Here is a 22,978-nt window from a genome sequence, read left to right on the forward strand (position 1 = left end):
CCATGACTAAAATTTCTTTTTTTTTAATCTTGTATTGCTGATCAATTTTTCTATTTATTTTATGTCTTTTTCTATTGTTTTTGCCCAAAACACAAAAAATGGTAAAAATCATCATTCATTCATTTTTTTCTGTTTACAATTTCTTGCCAAAAGCCATAGAAATGGTTAAAAATTGTCATTCAAGGGCAACAACTCCTACAATTTCAGCCATATTTAATTATTTGTAGATCTTGTGTTGCTGATAATATTTGCATTTTAAAGTTTCTCCCTTTAATAGTTTTCAAGATAAAAGACAAAAATAAAATAATTGGTAAATATCTGTTTACATAGATATAAGAAGATGTGGTATGAGTGCCAATGAGACAACTCTCCATCCAAGTCACAATTTGTAAAAGTAAACCATTATAGGTCAAAGTACGGCCTTCAACACGGAGCCTTGGCTCACACCGAACAGCAAGCTATAAAGGGCCCTAAAAATGACTAGTGTAAAAACCATTCAAACAGGAAAACCAACGGTCTATATAATAATCTATATAAAAAACAAGAAACGAGAAACACTTATGAACCACATCAACAAACGACAACCACTGAACAACAGGTTCCTGACTTAGGACAGGTGCAAACAAATGCAGCGTTAAAACGTTTTAACAGCACCAACCTTCACCCTAACCTGAAATAATAGTGTAACATCACAACATAGAAAGATGTCCGTCAGAAATGGTTTATCTGACCTCAACTTTATTTCATGGATCAGTGATCAGGGTTTAGTTAATGAGGTCAAGTCTGTATCTCAGATACTATAAGCAATAGGTCAACTATATTTGGTGTATAGAATGATTGTAATGTGTATATGTCTGTCTGGCAGGATTGATCTGACCTTGACCTCATTTTCATGGTTTATTTAATTGGTCGATGCTAAGTTTTCATGGTCTTGTCTGTTTATCAAATACTTTTAGCAATAGATCAACTATATTTGGTGTATGGAAAGATGGCAAGGTGTACATGTCTGTCAGACAGGGTTCATCTGACCTTGACCTTATTTTCAGGGTTCATTGGTCAATGTTCAATTTTCTTTAATAGGTCTAATGTTCTCGGATACATAAGCAAAAGATAAAACATATTTGGTGTATAGAATGATTGTAACGTGTATATGTCCATCTAGTAGGATTCATCTGACCTTGACCTCATTTTCATGGTTCATGGGTCAATGTTAAGTTTTCATGGTTTATAAAATTGTCTATTTATCAAATACTTTAAGCAACAGGTCAACTATATTTGGTGTATGGAATGATTGTAATGTGTTCATGTCTATCTAGCAGGGTTCATCTGACCTTGACCTCATTTCATAAAGTTTTCATATTAAAGTTTTGTTTTCAGATACTGTAAGCAATAGGTCAACATGGTCAACTATATTTGGTGTATGGAATGATTTTAAGGTGTACATGTCTGTCTGGCAGGATTTATCTGACTTTCACCTCATTTCCATGGTTCATTAGTCAATGTAAAGTTTTCATGATAATGTTTTGTTTTCAGATACTGTAAGCAATATAGGTCAACTATATTTGGTGTATGGAATGATTGCATGGTGTATATGTTGTTTAGCATGGTTCATCTGACCTTTTATCTTACTTTCATGGTTGATTGGTCAATGTTCAATTTTCCGAACAAGGTCTGGTTCTTGGATACAAAGATAATAGGTTTACTATATTTGGGGTGTGGTTTGATTGGCAGGTGTACATGTTTGTCTGTTTTTTTTGTTTGAAACTTGTAGTAAAACCTTCATATTACACACTATCAACATAAATTCAGTTATGATAAGTAAAGCAGGCGAAACATTTCAGCATGTGCACTCTTGCTGTCTTTGGGGGCAAGATTACAAAGTCATTATTAACATAGGCTATTTTTTTAAATTTTTATTTTGTATTTCAGCCCAAGTAACCATGCTTGTTGTACAACGACTTGTCAAATGGCAACGGTAGGAGTGGTCTGTTCCAGTGACCTACAGGAAGTCTGCACTGCACAGTCAGTTTGCACATATCCTTTTTATGGCAGAAAAAAAGAATTTTGGGTGTGTTTTAAATGTACACTATATATTACCAAAACGAAAAAGCAACCAAATGACAAGGTAGAGTATACAAAACACAACATAGAAAACTAAAGACTGAGCCTCATGAATCAATCCAAAAACCAAGGTGTACCTCAGGTGCTCCGAAAGGGTTAGCAGATCCTGCTCCACATGTGGCACCCCTGGTGTTGCTTGTGTTATTACAAACCTCATGATAAGTTTAATTTGATATGTTGAGGAATGAAGACGGGACTGTGGTTACAACAATTGGAACATATGCATTGTCATCTGTGAAACAGATATTCCATAAATGTCAACTAACTCATGATCCTGTATGAAATATTCCACACAGAATGTACACGGAATATAGTAGGAATATTGCATTGAATTCCTACCAGAAAAGAGTGATATTCTAGTCAGACAGTAGTAGGAATCCACACGGAAAATAGCCGAAATATTTAAATTAGCAGGAATTTCTTAGTAGGAATATTGTATATTCCAGTAGGAATATTGTATATTCCTACCAGGAATATTTAAATTAGCAGGAATAATTTGGTGGGAAAATAAAATTCCTACTAGAAAACCTGGCTGGAATTTTTCAAAATTCCACTTAGAAAAAAATATTTTCTAGTAGGAATCTAAAAATATACAAAATGCAAGTGTATATTCACAAATACACAACTGGGTCAATCATTTAAGTTTGAATCTCAACAACAAAAAACAAAGGAAATGCATGGAATATATTCATTTAAAAAAGTTGACTTTTGAAATGTATGAGGAAGCTGTGATATATCCAAACATATAGGTAGATGGGCAAAAATGTTGATTCTAAGATGAAATTAAAGAGTTATGAAAAATTAATAAGTAAAATTATGTAACTGATTACTAAATATATTGGCAAACAGATAAAAAATTTCATCTTAAAAGTATAAAATTTACCTTCAATCTACATGAGCCATATTTTCTCATATTTCAATATTGTGGTTGTTTAACCTTTGCAGCATATTGTGTTCCAACACAACTTTTCATTCTTCTACCCTCCAACTTTTGAATTTGTGAACTGGAACTTGTTTGCATTTAACACAGCAAAATTTGTGTCATTAGCAAGCAAGAATCCAGTTTACGATAATTAAAAAGATTCCATGTAGAAAGATTTTCTAGTAGGAATAAATTAATTCTGGTAGGAATCTTGTAGTAGGAAAATGAATAATCTTATCATATTTTCTATCCAAATTCCCACTTAAGATTTTCAAAACAGAAAAAAATCCATACAGACTTTTAAAATTCCAGCTAGTTGGTAGGAAATTTATAAGTGGAGAAAATAAAAAATCCAGTCAGAATTTTGTTCATTTTCCATGTCCGCCTACTTTTTATATAGAATCTTTGGTTCTAGGTGGATTCCTACTACATTCCTACTAGTGTCTAGGTGGAATCCTACTACTTATTTCGTACAGGAATTTTGGTGTACGTAAAATTTTTCTATGGTATGATTTCAAATTCACAGAATTTTCCAATTGGCATATATCTACTAACTTCATTTTTATGGTCCAATAAACAATTTCAAAAAGTGTATAGGACTGGACATTACCGTTTGTCCGATTGCCCGGGACAAGTGGACATAGGCGTTGGGCAAGTAGAATCCCCATATTAGTTGTCTGATGGGACAAGTGAAATATCCATGATATAAATTCACTACAAAAGTCTAAAAGTCTGAAAAGACCAGTTTTTGTCTTAATTTGCATGAACTTTTACTCGACATTCTCCAAAAGTATGACTTGTGTCTTAATTTTTCTTGACAAATTCTCATTTATATTAAATTTGTATGAAATTTACTTGACATATTCTCGACATTCTGAATATGGTCTTAAAATTTCTTGACAAATTCTTGACATTTGAATACTGTCTTGAAATTTCTCGACATATTCTCGACATTCTTATTTTTTCTCAGTATGGCTTGACATATTCTGGACATTTTGAATCGTGTCTTAAATTTACTTGACAGTTCTGAGTTTTACCAATCATGACCAATATTCATGATATAACTTTAATCTTTATTTCTCTTTATATGATATACTGTTGTTTCAAGTTGCACTTCTTTACAACAAAAATAAAAGTTGGGCATGTTAAATAATTCAAAATTTGGGTTTATAGATATTTTTACAAATGCAAATATGGCTATGAAATCTAAAGTATAAAATAATTCAAATGTGGGTGTGTTGATATAAAACAATTTCAATGTGGGTTTTTAAATAATTACAAATTTTGATTCCTAAATCTTATAAATTAAATGATTCAAACCAATCATACTGTAGACATATTTCATTCTACATTCATAATATTCAATGTTGATATGGTAAATAATTATTATACCAAAATGTGGTTTATATAAATAGCAAATTATGATGATATACAAATCATTCATTTTAAAGAAGAAAAATTAATGTAATGTCATCTGTTAGAATATATTAAGTATTACACATGGACAGGATGTTCCCCATAAAATTAAGGTATTCCACACCCCAGAGTACACGCAACTGTCAAATAGAAGTTATTGCTTTACCTGTAATCAGCGGTAAACGGACAGAAAGTCACAGGACAAAAAGTCACAGGACATAAAGTCACAAATTTGATAGGACAAAAAGTCACAGGACAAAAAGTCACAAATAATTTGTTGACAATTGTTTGAATATATAAGAGAAGGAACCTGAAATATTTTCTTTTTATTACATATATTCATTTTTAAGTTTAGGAAATTGTTCATAAGCCTTGATAAATGAAAATTTATTAAATTTTAATCATGCAAAGGATATATTTCTTGGCACAATGAAGCCATTTAAGTACCAAGCCACTCTGACATTTTGTTTTCATAACAATTATTTGATCATTATTGATATTTATTGAATACATTTTAATAACAAAGTTGCTTCATATATAATAGTTCAAGAAAAAACAAAAATTTTATTTTTTAAATTAGTGTTTTCTTGTTTAAAGAAAAATAATCTCAAAACTGAATTGTGACTTTTTGTCCTGTGACTTTTTGTCTGTGACTTTTTGTCCTGTGACTAAATTCTGTCCTACATTCTCATCAGCCATACAACTTATCAGTTGACCGACCATGCCACTACAATTTAAAAAGTTTGTTGATAGATGAAAATGAAAATCATCATTTTGATGAAAAAAAATTGAATTGAAATGGATTTTCTTCATCAAAATTATGAAGTTAATTATTTTAACATAAAAACAAATTGAATAATTCCCAAAGATTAAAAGAAAATTATTATCTACTCCAGGAATAATAACAAAAATGTATTTATAATTGGTCCCATCAATGATTTCTATAGAAATCATCGGTCTTATGAAATGGTTCTCACACAGACTTGCATAATATAGATCTAAACATTTTTTTCTTTTCAGGAAGGAGTTATCACAAATATTTATTTTTGATAAAAAATTATAAAATTCAACACTCACATTTGAATAAAAAATGTTTTTGGGTTGTTCTAAAAAATGAATAAGGTTTTTGAATCAAGATGGGAACAATTTCTTTGACCTAAACGAAAGCCCCCCCCCCCCCTCTTTTTTTAGCCACACAAACCCAAAAGATGAATTGTGGGGTCCAAAAGAGATACAAGACACCTATTTTATTAAGCAAATTTGACTGGCAGTTTTGCGAACGGCAAAAATCTAAATGCTGTTTGTCAATACCTTTGACTAATATTCCAAGTGAAAACAATTACTTAAATGTTTAATAAAAATAAATCAAAATTAAACTACATGGGGGATTATTCAGGGTATTCCAACTTAGCTGCACCAAAAGGGTATCTTACTATACCAAATTAATCCTTGATTCTTCAAAGTTTAGTTTAGCTATAATAAAAAGGAGTATACAACAGCAATAGAATGTCATAAACAGTGCAGAATAAGTCTGTTCACATTTCAGGCTAAATTTATACTGTTGAGATAGTGTCAAGACATATTTAAGACTGTCAAGAATGTGTCGAGACATATTCAGACATTATTTAGAATGTCAAGAATATGTCGAGACATATTCAGACATTATTTAGAATGTCAAGACAGATCGAGACAAATTTAAGACAGTCAAGAATTGGTCGAGACTAATCCAGACTCTTATCAGATGATACAGGAAGTGTCGAGAAATTTTAAGACAATGTTCATACTGTCAAGACACTAATGTCAAGAAAAATCAAGAACCTTATTAGACAAATTCATACTATGTCAAGAATTTTTAAAAATTATTCAGACAAATTAAGAATGTCGAGTAAAAATTCATGCAAATTCAGACAAAAACTGGTCTTTTCAGACTTTTTGACTTTTGTAGTGTATAAACATATAAGACTTTCAAGACTTACAAATGCCTAAAATGTGAACTATTGTTTTTATTGATCATACAAAATCTAAATACATTGATTGAACCAGGGGAGTGTAAGTAAGGGGAGGGAAATCAGTGATAGGCTGACTGATTGAAGCTTTAATATTAAGTGATAAATCCAGAGAGATCCGGGTCGTCGGAATTGCGGTTTTAATCAGATGGGATTTGTAAGGTGTTTTTACACATGTATATTTATTGTTTACCTGCGAGACAGAATCAAAGTAAAAATGATTTAAGAAAATTCTGATTCACTGTTGCAGCAGCACCCATATGACTTTAGAATGGATATGTTCCATTCATCCTCATCCCCCTATGCGGAATTTGATATAACCAGTTTATTTCCAGTGAATAAAAGACAGATTACAGTCATTTTTGTAATTTCAACGACAATGTTTTATAGTTTTTGGGGAAGTTTGGGGTTCAGTATATATGAGACAGTATTTCATAGTCATGATAGTTTTGGGGGAAATTTAAGGATCAGTATTTATAAGACAATAGTGAAATAAAACCATTCAAAACAAAAATTTCTTGAACATTTTAGTGTCTAAAAGGGTCTCTTTTATCTTTTATTCAAAACAAACAATAGTACAAATTACAGGTTTAGAAATTCAAATTTTTCCCAATTTGAAATCGGGGAGGGGGGAGAAATTGAGGATATAGCCGAAAACCTGATGATATTGGCAGTGATGATAATTGAATCCATCATAAACTCCAAACATTATAGTGAAATAGAGTCAGTGAACTTACTTTGGAATGGCAATTAACTTTTAAAAATAATAAAACAATTTTTGATGTAATATTCTTTATTTAGTTACAGACACATTTATATAACACTATAAACATACTGCCCTTGGATGAAGGTGTTAGGGTAGATTAACACACAAGGGAAAAAATTATCACCCAAGACGAAGTCACGGTTATAATTTTTGTCGAGCCTGCGACTTTTGTCGCAGAAAGCTCGACATAGGGATAGTGATCCGGCGGCGGCAGCGGCGTTAGCTAACTTCTTAAAAGCTTTATATTTTAGAAGGTGGAAGATCTAGATGCTTCATACTTTGTATATGGATGCCTCATGTTACAGAGTTTCCGTCAGTCACATGTCCAATGTCCTTGACCTCATTTTCATGGTTCAGTGACTACTTGAAAAAAAAGTTCAGATTTTTTGTAATGTTAAATTCTCTCTTATTATAAGTAATAGGATAACTATATTTGGTATGTGCGTACCTTGCAAGGTCCTGATGCCCGTCAGACAGTTTTCACTTGACCTCGACCTCATTTTATGGATCAGTGAACAAGGTTAAGTTTTGGTGGTCAAGTCCATATCTCAGATACTATAAGCAATAGGTCTAGTATATTCGGTGTATGGAAGGACTGTAAGGTGTACATGTCCAACTGGCAGGTGTCATCTGACCTTGATCTCATTTTCATGGTTCAGTGGTTATAGTTAAGTTTTTGTGTTTTGGTCTGTTTTTCTTATACTGTATGCAATAGGTCTACTATATTTGGTGTATGGAATGATTGTAAGGTGTACATGTCTAGCTGGCAGGTGTCATCTGACCTTGACCTCATTTTCATGGTTCAGTGGTCAAAGTTAAGTTTTTGAGTTTTGGTCTTTTTTTCTAATACTATATGCAATAGTTCAACTATATTTGGTGTATGGAAATATTTTATGATCTATATGTCAGTCAGGCATGTTTTATTTGACCGTGACCTCATTTTCAAGGTTCATTGCTCAGTGTTTAGTTTTTGTGTTTTGGTCTGTTTTTCTTAAACTATAAACAATAGGTCAACTATATTTGTTGTATGGAAGAATTGTTAGCTGTACATGCCTAGCATGGTTCATCTGACCTTGACCTCATTTTCATGGTTCATTGGTCAATGTTAAGTTTACTTGGTTAATGTTAAGTTTATTTGACAGATGTAATAAAGCTTTATATTTAGGACTATCAACATAATATCAATGATTAGTAAAGAAGGCGAGACATTTCAGCGTGTGCACTCTTGTTTCACCAAGGGTGTTAATCACCCTATCACCTTCATCCAAGGGCAGTATGTTTTTTATTATACTGAATGCCTTATGATTCAAGTGTGCACTATGTTATGAGAAGGACAATTGTAAAAAAATAAAGTCATAAATTAAGATAGTTTACTGTAATGACTTTAATTGCTCGTAACGTAACGTTATACTTTAGTGTTCCGTATGTAACGTCACATCCTTGGTTACTTTGTTATGCTTTCTTATATATAGATTCTAATATACATTCCTCTGTCATTTTTTGTTGTCTAAGTTATTTCAATAACAACAACAAAACGACGGAAATGATGTAGAAATAAGAAATGGTAATCCTCAGCCGTAGCGGGTGTTAATTGTTCCGAATTGGCAAACCTCATGCTCAGGCAGGAGTTAATTTTAAGCAATAACACCTGTTGCTAATATTATCACATGTTGTTATGGGTGACTGGGGCTTATGAAAGGTTAGTGAAAAATAACAAATGCCGCATGTCCAATGAAATGAATGGATGATATAAGGATTTGGCATAAAGTATAATAAAACAAATTACTACCTTCATCTGGTACGCTAAATGCCCAATGTGTGACTGTGCATATTATCAATATGTGAGATTTTTAACCTTGGATTCGTGCAAGTTCTGACAAGTTGATTTTCTTGCAACTTGTCCAAATGGACAAGTTAGAAAAATTGATAATGTAGAGGCCTCAGCTGTATCATGATTTTTAGGCAGTTAAGCTGCCTTATGCGAGCACCCTAGATTTGTGTTCTACCCAATAAATGCTGAAATACGTGCCATTGTTATTATCTAGCTGGCTATTATGTTATTTATAACTAATTGGACATTTTTTTGATACTTTTATTTCTGGAATACAAAAAATATAACCCGAAAAACCTTAAATAATCGTCGAACTACCCAAAACTTTTGAAGTTGCACATAGGAAGCTTAAGTAGTGCTCATAAGAAATCCGTACCTAGTTTATTATCCCCTGTGCTTTTGGCTACGATGTCAAAGAACAATTGTATGAAATATTTCATCGCCGAAAATCGGTAATTATAAGCCATTTATATTTCCCAAATGGCAAAATGCGCAGGAATATTGTTCATATACAACAAATCTCAATGATAGAGGAAATAAAGTTATATAAGTGGGCGGTAATTTTTAACTTATCTTGCCATATAAGGTTGTTGTTATTTTATGAATGAAACGAGGTCATGAAACAGATGCGGAAATCGACGTTGATGGGATGTTTGAAGTAATCTGGACAACTCGTACCCGAGACAAGTCGGACGGAAACCACTCAAACCATCTAAGAAGACAACTTTGACCGTTTGTCAGATTTACTTAGGGTTTCATAAAATATTAGACTAACATGTCTAGCGGAGCCATTAATCTTTTGTTTGTGCATTGGGGTCTATTTAGGGGTATTTAGAGGGGCCTGAAGAAGGGAGGGGTCTACTATAGAACCCTATGGGATTTTATTTTTTTTAATTTTCAAATGACTATTTCTCGAAAACAGTAAGTGATAGACACATGCAGTCTTCAGTAATGAGAACAGGACAATAAAAAAAATTATCCAAAATATAGGGTGAGTCCCTGGGGGTCATCCCAACCCCCTTCAATTTGAAAATGTACTTTTATCTTGTAAACCGTCGCGATCCCCACCCCTAAACAATATATATACTTGGATGGGACAATAAAAGAAATCAAATGAAAATAATTTGGGGGAGTCCCTAATGTGGTCCCACCCCATCCTGTTTGAGAACTTGGAAATGGTCGAAATCCCCACCCCTAAACCATATATATTCCTGTATGGGACAATAAAACAAATCAAATGAAATATAGTGGGAGTCCCTGGGGTCACCCCACCCCCTCCTCTTTGAGAACTTGTAAACGGTCGAGATCCCCACCCTAAACCATATATATTCATGTATGGGACAATATAACAAATCAAATGAAATATATGGGGAGTTCCTTGGGTCACCCCACCCCCTCCTGTTTAAGAACTTGGAAATGGTCGAGATCCCCACCCCTAAACCATATATATTCATGTATGGGACAATAAAACAAATCAAATGAAATATAGGGGGAGTCCATGGGGACACCCCACCCCCTCTTGTTTGAGAACTTGTAAACAGTCAAGATCCCCGCCCCTAAACCATATTTATTCATGTATGGGACAATATAACAAATCAAATGAAATATTTGGGGAGTCCCTGGGGTCACCCCACCCCCTCCTGTTTGAGGACTTGGACATGGTCGAGATCCCCACCCCTAAACCATATGTATTCATGTATGGGACAATGTAACAAATCAAATGAAAAATAGCGGAGTCCCTGGGGTCACCCCACCCCCTCCTGTTTGAGAACTTGTAAACGGTCGAGATACCCACACCTAAATCATATTTATTCCTGTTCATCGTTTCAAAAAGATTTGAATGACATACAGGTTCAATCTCCTAGGTGTCACCCAGTCAAGGTCGTTAAAAAATTCCATATATATAGGTGTCACATATGAATATCACTTTACTAGACCAAACCAATATGAACTGGACTTTGCCCAATATCAGGAGACCATGGGAATGACGAATTATGGGGGCTTTGTTTGGGAGACTTCGTAACGGCATCCTGTTACAATTATTTCTTGTTTATTATAAAATTTTATTGATGCAAAAAATGAGTCTAGGTTAATTGAATTTACTTTAATTATTTATTAAATTATTTCTGGGCCTATAATAATTTTCATTTATGGCTCATTTTAAAGAAAACATATAAAACTTTCAAGTAGTGTAAAGCCCAAGAATGTTTGACCAACTGTTTTATAATCACCTGTCATTTTATTCCAAACTTGGTATGGAGTAACATCATGCACATGGGGGTGAAGATGGGGGTCATTTACATTGATATATGAATTGCTTTTGAAAACCTTGATGAAATATTAATTAATTTGCCTTAATAATCAATTCATTTAATGAACATAAATGTGCAATATACGAATGTTTAATGTTTGTTCTTTCAAATCTTAAAAAAAAATTGAAACAACACTGCCACAGTTTTCATAATTACGTTTGCCTTGGTTTTTGGTTAACTGTCTACAGCGCTTACAGTGCTTTGATTTTCAGTTGTTGTGAGTTAAAAGGCAACTGTATTCAATGCGTATATAAAATCAGTGAAAGGTATACATGTCTGTCAGACAGGGTTCACCTGATCATGAACTTGATATCAGTTGTATATTTTTTCCATGTTTTTAGTTCAGTTCAATTACACAGTCATGACAACGAATGGAGGTGTTTTCAATTTAATCATTCAGTTAATATATTGATTGATTGGTGATGAACACCACTTTCAGCACTGTTGTTTTGTGGCGGCCAGTTGTTTTTGTAGAGCCTGCGACTTTTGTCGCAGAAAGCTTGACATAGAGATAGTGATCCGGCGGCGGCAGCGTTAGCTAACTTCTTAAAAGCTTTATATTTTAGAAGATGGAAGACCTGGATGCTTCATACTTTGTATATGGATGCCTCATGTTACGAAGTTTCCGTCAGTCACATGTCCAATGTCCTTGACCTCATTTTCATGGTTCAGTGACTACTTGAAAAAAAAGTTCAGATTTTTTGTAATGTTAAATTCTCTCTTATTATAAGTAATAGATTAACTATATTTGGTATGTGCGTACCTTGCAAGGTCCTCATGCCCGTCAGACAGTTTTCACTTGACATCGACCTCATTTCATGGATCAGTGAACAAGGTTAAGTTTTGGTGGTCAAGTCCATATCTCAGATACTATAAGCAATAGGTCTAGTATATTCGGTGTATGGAAGGACTGTAAGGTGTACATGTCCAACTGGCAGGTGTCATCTGACCTTGACCTCATTTTCATGGTTCAGTGGTTATAGTTAAGTTTTTGGTGTTTTGGTCTGTTTTTCTTATTCTGTATGCAATAGGTCTACTATATTTGGTGGATGGAATGATTGTAAGGTGTACATGTCTAGCTGGCAGGTGTCATCTGACCTTGACCTCATTTTCATGGTTCAGTGGTCAAAGTTAAGTTTTTGAGTTTTGGTCTTTTTTTCTAATACTGCATGCAATAGGTCAGCTATATTTGGTGTATGGAATGATTGTAAGGTGTACATGTCTAGCTGGCAGGTGTCATCTTACCTTGACCTCATTTTCATGGTTCAGTGGTCAAAGTTAAGTTTTTGAGTTTTGGTCTTTTTTTCTAATACTATATGCAATAGTTCAACTATATTTGGTGTATGGAAATATTTTATGATCTATATGTCAGTCACACAGGTTTTATTTGACCTTGACCTCATTTTCAAGGTTCATTGCTCAGTGTTAAGTTTTTGTGTTTTCGTCTGTTTTTCTTAAACTATAAGCAATAGGTCAACTTTATTTGTTGTATGGAAGAATTGTTAGCTGTACATGCCTGCCTAGCATGGTTCATCTGACCTTGACCTCATTTTCATGGTTTATTGGTCAATGTTTAGTTTACTTGGTTAATGTTAAGTTTATGTGACAGTTGTAATAAAGCTTTATATTTAGGACTATCAACATAATATCAATGATTAGTAAAGAAGGCGAGACATTTCAGCGTGTGCACTCTTGTTTTATAGACTTTATAAACTGACAATCCTATAGTCAATTAAGATTGGTGTTGAATGCACCTGACACTTGCATGACTTGAACTCACAACCTCAGTGTTGACAAGCTATAGTGATACAGTAGTTGAACATCTTAGACCACTTTGGCACCTAGGCCTGCCAGTTAATAAACATATTGACCTTAAGTTGTAAAGCTTGTTTTTTGTATGTCTTTTATAATCTTGATTAGGATTGCAAGTTTTCCTGCCTAAGGTGTGTATTTCTCTCCCGGGACACTGGCTTCCTCTTTCAGTGAAAACTGACCATCCAGATATAACCAAGAGTGCTGAAAGTATTCAACATAAATGATCAATCAATCGTTTAGAGTCAGTTGTAGGTGAACTTCTACTGTCTCCACAAATATAAAACACTTTTCTTAACTTATTCACTGGCAGTAGTTTTGATTGTCCACCAGGGGCCAACAAAGCACAGGGAACTTCCTGTCTAGATGGGTAAGTTGGATTAATCTTTTTGTTAAATGTTTTGTTACACTTCTGTTGAATATAAAAAATATATAAATGAAGAGATAAGGTATGAGTGCCAATAAGCCAGCTATTCACCAGACTACAATTGATGAGGATGTTAGCAGCTATAAGTCACTGTAAGGTGTCAGACCACCAATTACTCCCTTCAATTTAGAACTATGTAAAAGTAGGCCTACTTGGACAAAAATAGGGCATTTGATGTCATTGTTTACTTAAACTAACCAACAAATTTGCAGAAATGAAACTTTTGGTGAAAGAGAAATATATTAAGACCATTTTGAGCCAAAATTTACTTGTCTATGAGTTTGCATTAAACATTAAGGATTAATGCGCTCCATAGTATACTAATTTAAGATTTCCAGAAAACCAGGGGTTATTTTTAGTGGTGCCTCAGTTCAGGAGGTCTCTTCTTTCTTATAAGATTTTAAAGGTATGATGAAAATTGGCATGTAGAAAGGTGATACCTGTAGGATTCAGGATATACCTGGTTTCTATGAAGTTAAACTTAAGGTAAAATATTAAGAAAGCTGTGAAAATTGCAAAATTTGGTTGAACAGATAGGGATTTTTAATTGGTGGTCTGACACCTTTAATAAAGGTGTCAGACCACCAATTACTCCCTCCAATTTAGAACGTATGTAAAAGTAGGCCTACTCGGACAAAAAATAGTGCATTTGATGTCATTGTTTACTTAAACTATACAACAAATTTGCAGAAATGAAACTTTTGGTGAAAGAGAAATATATTAAGATCATTTTGAGCCAAAATTTACTTGCCTATGAGTTTGCATTAAACATTGAGGATTAATGCGCTCAGTAGTATACTAATTTAAGGGTTCCAGAAAACCAGGGGTTATTTTTAGTGGTACCTCAGTTCGGGAGGTCTCTTCTTTCTTATAAGATTTTAAAGGTATGATGAAAATTGGCATGTAGAAAGGTGATACCTGTAGGATTCAGGATATACCTGATTTCTATGAAGTTAAACTTAAGGTAAAATATTCAGAAAGCTGTGAAAATTGCAAAATTTGGTTGAACAGATAGGGATTTTTAATTGGTGGTCTGACACCTGTAAGGCCTTCAATAGTTAGAGAAACCCCATACCATATAGCCAGCTATAAAAGGTCCTAACGTGACAAAACAATTCAAACAAGAAAACTAATGACTTTTATGACAAAACAATTTAAGAAAAACAAATATGACAGACAGCAACCAATAACTACCAATGAATATTAGGCTCCTAACCTGGGCACACACATACAGAATGTGGTGGAGTTAAACATATCTGAGTGCTTAACCCTCCCCAAACCTGGAATACTGGTGTACAAGCACAAAATAAGAAACTGAAAAAAATAGCTGTAAATTAAGCATATATTTCAGATACAAATCACAGCTTTTTTAAAAAGTATTATGAAAGTATCTTCTTTTTTTAAACAGGTTTGTTCTACATAATATAAAAATAAGGAGATGTGGTATGATTGCCAATGAGACAACTATCCATTAAAGTTCAATTGAATTGGAAGTAAGCAATTATAGGCAACCGTACGGCCTTCAACAATGAGAAAAACCCATACGGTATAGTCTGCTATTAAAGGCCCAGACATGAAAAATATTAAGTAATTCAATTGAGAAAACTAACAGCCTGATTTATAACAAAATGATTTACGAAAAACAAACATGACAGACATGAACAAATGACAACCACTGAACTACAGGCTCCTGACTTTGGACAGGCACATAAAGAATTTGGAGGGGTTAAACATGCTTGGGAAAGCTCAACCCTCCCTCAACCTTAGACAGTGGTGTAACGGCACAACATAAGAACAAACTATAAAAATCAGTTGAAAAAAGCTTAACTCATCAGATCGATACAAAGCAGAAAAAACATCAAACAAAAACACAGACTGAAGGTAGCAGGGTATTTATCCATCCCTCATCCCTAACAACAAAATTTTAAAAGACACTAAGTACAGATTTGAGAGTACTTGCAGTTACTGACAGCTAGTTCAAAGCCAATAACATCAAATTCAAAAAATCATGTATCTAAGACTAGAATATCAATCAATATCAATAAGCATACATAGTATCAAGGGATTGTTTATTTAAAAAGATGTATCAAATCGTTGAAGCAATTTTTAAAGGTAAATGTCTATAGATTATTCTTTAATGCATTAAGAATTAAAGTTACAAATGTTTTCTAAATAGTACCAAATTACACTGCATGTACAGTATTGAAGCATATTAATGAAAGAGGATTTTGGTTTACATATATAATAACCCAACACAAAAAAAAACCACATGCAGAATTACTACTAGATTCAATATTCGAATTTTTTTTTGTGTATCTTGGAAAAGATTTATTTTGTGCAATGTGTCCATGCTTGAAGCTCAATATTCATCATGTTTTGTGCAAATTTGGAAAAAAGCAAGACTAAGCATTTTTTTATTGTTTTGTTCATCCTGAAATGTTCACTTTATTTTCCATGCACAAACCCCTTTTAGGCCCTCCCATAATGTTACTGGGTAGGCAGTAGTTTCTTTTGTGTCTATAATCTTGAACTATATTCAATTTTCTATTTTAGAGGACAGTGTGATGGGTCAGGGAATTGTCAAGCCTATTGTGAAGCCCGTGGTTTACAGTCATGTGTCTGTGGTGATGGTAAGTTTTGTCCACTGTTAATGGTGATCTCAAAAAAGAAAAGGTGAAGGGTGTAGAATATACAACTTCAAATTTTTATTGATATATTGCCTTTTTACTCACTCATATCAACTTTACTTCAGTTGTCCTTATAGGGTTTTAATAGAAAAAAGATAATAATAGAAATAATAATGGTAGTAGTAATGATAATACAAATCATAAATATTCTTCCAGTAATAATAATAATCATAAAAAATTACAAAAATAATATTAATAATAATCATATTAACCATTAAAATTCTATCAGTAATAATATTATAATAATAAGGATAAAAGTTACCAGTATGATTATCTATTTATAGATGGTAACACTATAAAACTAATCCTCCCTGAAGTCTTCTTCCAGAGAAGATACCGAGAACATTTACTACTGTAAACCAACTTATTTTGGCAAAAAACTTATATTTAATATTTGCAACAACTTATATGTGCATTATTTTCTTACTCGCTCACAAAAAAAAGCTGGTTTGCGGCATAGATAATTTGTTAATCTTGTTAATCCACAAATCCTCCTAGAGTACTTTACAGACCAACCAAATTTGCAAAAAAAAATCAACAAAAAATGTTTTGTACATCTGTGGATAGTATTGTAGGCATTCCCTTTGCCATCAGGATTTTTTAAGTGTGGTTTCAAAACACATGGTCTAAGAACACAGTAATTTCATAGCCCATTTCTTTTAGACAATAAATGAAAATTTAAAAATCGCACTTGCGCTGTCTCAATAATAATTTTACAGTGTGGTGTACCACTTTTGGGAAAAATTATATCAAAATTATAGGAAACTTCATCAGCTGGAACTCAAAATATGAACAATTTTATGTTAAGGGAGTCTTGAATCTTTGACAGCTTCAGACATACTAATTTTTTACTTTTTTCAACTGAACAAAATCACTACTTTACTTTAAAATTCATAACTCAAATTTTTTAATGTAATTTCCTCCCCTTACTTGCTATTTGAGGCATAAAACATGAAGAAAATTTGGAAGGGGTATGAAAAAAAGTTGCAAGTAATACACTGTCCACACTAAGTTCGTTACATTAATGTAGATTGATGTCTTTTATGGAGATAGAATTTATTTTCAATCAACTTGATAATTATAACAAGGAAAGTATGTACCGTTATAAGTAGCTATTCATTAACAACAATATATTTGATCAGAGGTCTCAATGGATTTTATATACATATTGTCTATGAGTTATAATTAAAACTGCATGATCTGATTTTCAGAATATAATGGTAATATCGTTTGACATTGAAATTTTGCTTATTGTTGAAGGCCATACCATGTCCTACAGTTGCTAACATCTATGTCATTTGGTCTCTGGTGGATAGTTGTCTCATTGAAAATCATACCACATCGCCTTATTTTAAAATTTTGTCAAAAAAAATTTCAGCTTTTAGTAATTTTAGAAAGTTTTAGTGATACAGGTGGCAACATATTCAAGCTACGAATATGACCATTCGCAAGTATTCTTTTCTTGTATGTCTTTTGAATTGTAAAGTTTAAGTTTGCTCTATCCAATTCACATGGCTGAAATAAGAAAACAATGTTTATGGTGTTTATCAATTGTTTGTATATAGTTTGCAGTGTATTTCAAGGATTTATTGGCAACAGGTATAACATAATTCTAATGCTATGTAATATGTAAAGCTGTTTTTGATTGGATGAAGTTTGCTGTCAATTACAGAGTTAACTTTGAGTCAACAACATTGCACAATGTTTATTTAGAACATTTGAAAGTTGTTTTCAATTTAGACTTGTTTATATTTTTTCGTTTGGGCTTGTATTATATTTTCCCTCGGGGTTTATATGAACCGTTCATCCTATTTCGGCTCTTTAAAATTCAAGAGTCTATACTAAATTGAGTTAAAATTATATGGCCTTTCAAATATCGTTTCGATCCCTAACATCACTGAAGAGACATTAATTGTCGAAATCCGGATATGGTGTACAAATTTTTTCACCTCATGTTTGTGGTATACCATCTTTTCCGCAAGTTTATTGTTTTCTGTTTGGTATTAAATTAATATTATTAAGATCCATTTCGTTAAAACTAGTGATAAATTTATTTGGCAATCGCCAATGGCAGTCAGCAGGGTTTAAGAACATCAGTTGTTCGACTTGTTATTCTAATGCGTTTTGTTCAAATATACTTTTTCACTTTTTGGTCTTTTGGAAAATGTTGTTTGTGCTGGATTTAGACCCCTCTACAAAGAAATTTGTTTTACATGCACATGTATAAAAATTGCGGTTTTTATTCAACGCAATCATAGGTTTGAACGTTGTTTTCAATTTAGCTTGTTTATATATATATATACAGTCCGCCAAAAGTTAAGCACCACCTATCTTTGTTGCATTGAAATTTTTTTTCATTTAAAAAAAAACAGTTAATCCTCGAAAAGGAGAAAATATTCATGTAGCAATTTTGCTAGCATATGCCATAAACAAACCATAAACTTAAGTTTGGTCACTGAAGCAGGTTCGATGCATTTGAATTTTGCGTTCATAGAAATAGTGAAAATTACACAAATCAGAAACGGAATTTAAGTTTTACTTTGATTTTATTTTTTTACAACAATTAATCACCCAAAATCATTAAAAGTCTCTACAAATAATCTTTGGTATGTTCGGCAAATTTAATGTCAATATTTAAGTCAATAGGATGTGTAATCACCTCTCTTCCGGTACAGTTCCACAACACGGCGTCTCATACTCTGTACAAGCCTTCTGAACTTTAGTTGAGCAAATTTATTCAATTCATCAACAATTGCCCCTCTTAAATCGCCAAGATTTTGCAAAGGTGGATCTCTGTGATTGAGATTTCTGCCAATGGCATCCCAGACATGTTCGATAGTGTTCAGGTCTGGAGACATGGAAGGCCAAAAGATAGTGTCAATGGCTTCTTGATCTTTGTAATCGGTTACAATCCTTGCCCTGTGTGGTCTTGCGTTGTCGTCCATGTACGAGGGTCTTGACGCAAGTTGGGGATTCTCAAAATGAGGGACTACAATGTTTCTAAGCACCAAATCCCTGTATGTCTGTCTGTTCATGTTACCCTGCAAAATATGCATACCCAGCTTACAACAGTATGAGAAGAAACCCCAGACTGTAACACCACCATCAACTATTGCTGTCGTTGGGCAATTGTTGTTTTGGTGATAGGCAGTTTTATTTCCCCGCCAAACTCGTATTCTGCCGTCTATTGCTCGTAACACTAACAGAAATCAACTCTCATCTGACCAATATATATTTTGCCAGGTTCTCATGTTCCATCGTCGATGGTCATTAGCCCTTTGAAACCTGGTTATACGGTGCCTGGCTGTTAGGGCACGTCTTTTGACAACACGACGTGCTCTTAGGTAGCCTCTATGAAGTCTACGGACCAATGTTCAAACACTAACATGACCACCTGGAGGCCAGTGGTGTCTAAGCTATGGGGCAGGAGTAAATGGGTTGGCTTTAGCACGACCAATAAGTAGTCTGTCATCACGATAGGTAGTTAAACGGGGTCTTCCTGACCTTGGTCTATCATTTACAGTTCCTTTGTCAATATGACGTTGTAAAAATCTGACAATGACGGTGCGATTAACGTTGAAATGGTTACCAATGCTCCTAGTGCTCCTACCGGCATTTGACATGTCAATTGTATGTCAACGTTCAGTCACAGATAATTTACCGCTTACCATATTGCACAGTGACTTGGTGAAGGTCAAATTTCACCTGTACGCGGGACATGAGGAAGATGATTTAAAGGCATCGAAACAGTTTATTTGTAAAAGTGCAGATGACCTTTAATAAAAGGTTGCTTGACGGGTATATCAGAGTTTAATTTTTTTGGTCGTAATGAATTTTCTTAGTGTATGCGATAGGCAATTCATAACACCAAACATAAATATTTTTTCGCAATAGTTAAAAAAATATTGACAGTTATATTTAGGTGGTGCTTAACTTTTGGTGGACTGAATATATAGTATTGCAGTCAGTAAAACTGCATTAACAACTGTCAACTCTTTAAACACGGTACTGTCATTCCTTAATTTAAAAGAATATGGTGGACATAATTATTCAAAAGGTAGACAACTCTATCTAAGTAATCATTATTAAGTCTGCCAAATTGATATTCAAGGAAACTGCATACAAGATAAAATATTTGTAATCCTGAATTTAAAATGTACTTTGATTAAGTAAAAGTGACATTTATTTCAAAATATAGTCTTTAATATCAAGTTAAGCAGTATTACACCATATAATATAGAGTTTTGGGTAATATCAATCAGTTGTTATGTGTTTTAACCAGTTTCAGAAGTTCTTGAGTTATCAGTGTACCCATTTGATGATACTTTGAATATTTATTTTACCTATTGCATGGAATGATTTGATATTTGATCATGAATTTAATAATGTTGAGTTGTTCCATGTAAGTGATTTATTTTTTTTCAGATCTGTCTCCCTGTCAATTCCTGTCTCATGATATATTTTATGATTTCATCTGAATTTTTCATCAATGTCTAATAATAAGTGGTGGTATCCTTACACGACATGGCGCACAACTCCATGTTTTAAAAGATTTAAATGATGAGAAAGAAAGTAACAAAAATGAAAGCACTTTTACTTAAGAAGTGCATAAAACAGAAATAATTTTATATTAAGTGTTTGTAATTGATACTGAAATATTTTATCATACAGTTGGTGATTCCTGTAAAAGATGCTGCAAAGATACTACAGCAACCAGTCCAACCTGTTCAGCAATAAACCAAACAGCATTCCATCAAGATGGACGACCATGTACTGTTGGATATTGTAAACAGGTATTAATATATACACACTCTACTAGCTATTGTTGGCATGATACGGGTTATGTTCTTCTCATATATTTTATGATGGTATGATACTTAACCTAACTTACCTAACGGGAGGGATTATACTTGATTTTCATATGATGAAGACATAATCTTTTAATCAGTTTGATTGAGGTCTGGAGCTGGCATGTCAGTAACTGCTAGTAGTCCTTTGTTAATTTATGTATCATTGTCATTTTGCTTAGTTTCCTCTGTTACCTATTCTGACATCGGACTCAGACTTCTTTTTAAATGAGTTTTACTGTGCCTATATTGCTGTGTGTTTGTTTATTCTACATTGGCTAGAGGTATAGGGGAGGGTTGAGATCTCACAAACCATGTTTAAACCCGCTGCATTTTTGCGCCTGTCCCAAGTCAGGAGCCTCTTGCCTTTGTTAGTCTTGTATGTTTTTTTAATTTTTGTTCATTTATATTTTTCGGAGTTTAGTGTGACGTCCATTTTCAATGAACTAGTACATATTTTTGTTTAAGGGGTCAGCTGAAGCTCGCCTCCAGGTGCAGGATTTTCTTGCTGTGTTGAAGATCCATTGGTGGCCGTCGGCTGTTTTCTGCTCTTTGGTCGGGTTGTTGTCTCTTTGACACGTTCCCCATTTCCATTCTCAATTTAATATATAGTGGACAAAAGAAATAACATGCATTTTTTCTAAAATTATGATTTAAAAATTTTAAAAATGTACCTCCCCCTCCCCCTGATTTAAAAATGTCCCCCCTCTAATTTTTTGGTTGTAAAATTCATTATGTTATCTGAACAGAAATCTTCACTGAATCTAGTCATGTTGTCATACTCCCCAAACGTCCCACCCCCTCCCCCTCCTTCGATATTTTTAATTTGACATGATAAACCTAGTAGATAAATCAATGATGAAAGAAAATTTTGTTCAGTAGTTTATAATTATTGAAAAGAAGGGTTACAACGTATCAATTTATGACACGAAATTCATATGTCAATAAAGGTGTTACGGTTAAGGAGACACACATGGAATAAGAGGAAATAAACATGTACTTAAATTAATCAGGCTTTCTGCTTATTAGTATTGTACATTATCAACTATTACTCACAATGATGAAGCTTTTTGTGAGTCAGTTGAGCAAATGAGCTAAAAAGGCTTAATATTGTACATTGTCCTTGACTTCATTTTCATGGTTCAGTGACTTAACAAATTAAACTACAATTTATTATTAGTGTGAATTTCCTACTTATTGTCATAAGATAACTTTATATATTGGTATATCTGATCCTTGCAAGGTCTACTTGGTCAATCATATTCTTGTCATTGTTCAGAATTCTGAACATCCATCTTTTTTTTCAAAATATGGGATGGTTTTAAAAGGCTAAGGAAATATAAAGGATATAATTGTTCTGACCATTTTTTATTGCTTTTGATAATGTCAGAGAAGCGAGACTTTGATGTGCTATTTCTGGCATTGGGGGCAACAATTGTTAACAAAATACATGTCGTATATACCAGGTTAACATGAATCTAATGGCACTGTAAATTCAGAAATTATTGTGAGGTTTTTATTATGTTGAATAATGCAACTGGGTGAGTATTGCAATATTAAGAACTAGCATTCTTAAACCTGACACATAAACTTGTATGCTGCTTTTCTTGTAATGGCAATAGTTATTCTCACATTTTGGTGTGCCATGTCAAAATAGTAATAATAAATACATCTCAGTTTGAAGTTCATTTTGATGTGCTGCCCTTTATGTCCAGGTCATGCAACTTTCAATTAATTGGCAATGTTGCTATCTATCAGATTGTCTTTTTCTGAATTTTCAGGTGAGACATATCTCTGTGTCATCAATTTTTTTAAAACTTTGTTCTTAAAG

At 33.3% G+C, this 22,978-nt stretch overlaps 1 protein-coding gene across 1 annotated transcript in view; it reads left to right on the plus strand.

Moving 5' to 3' along the window:
• Nucleotides 1-22,978, plus strand: part of LOC127718694 (ADAM 17-like protease) — a 78,737-nt gene that overhangs the window by 44,814 nt on the left and 10,945 nt on the right. Inside the window, exons 16-19 of the mRNA XM_052224749.1 lie at nucleotides 1,930-2,026; nucleotides 13,489-13,556; nucleotides 16,167-16,243; nucleotides 20,972-21,093. Of these exons, the coding sequence (XP_052080709.1) occupies nucleotides 1,930-2,026; nucleotides 13,489-13,556; nucleotides 16,167-16,243; nucleotides 20,972-21,093 (364 nt within the window). The remainder of the gene's footprint in view (nucleotides 1-1,929; nucleotides 2,027-13,488; nucleotides 13,557-16,166; nucleotides 16,244-20,971; nucleotides 21,094-22,978) is intronic.

Source organism: Mytilus californianus, unplaced genomic scaffold, assembly GCF_021869535.1.
Source record: "Mytilus californianus isolate M0D057914Y unplaced genomic scaffold, xbMytCali1.0.p SCAF_10, whole genome shotgun sequence".
Classification (NCBI taxonomy): Eukaryota; Metazoa; Mollusca; class Bivalvia; order Mytilida; family Mytilidae; genus Mytilus; species Mytilus californianus.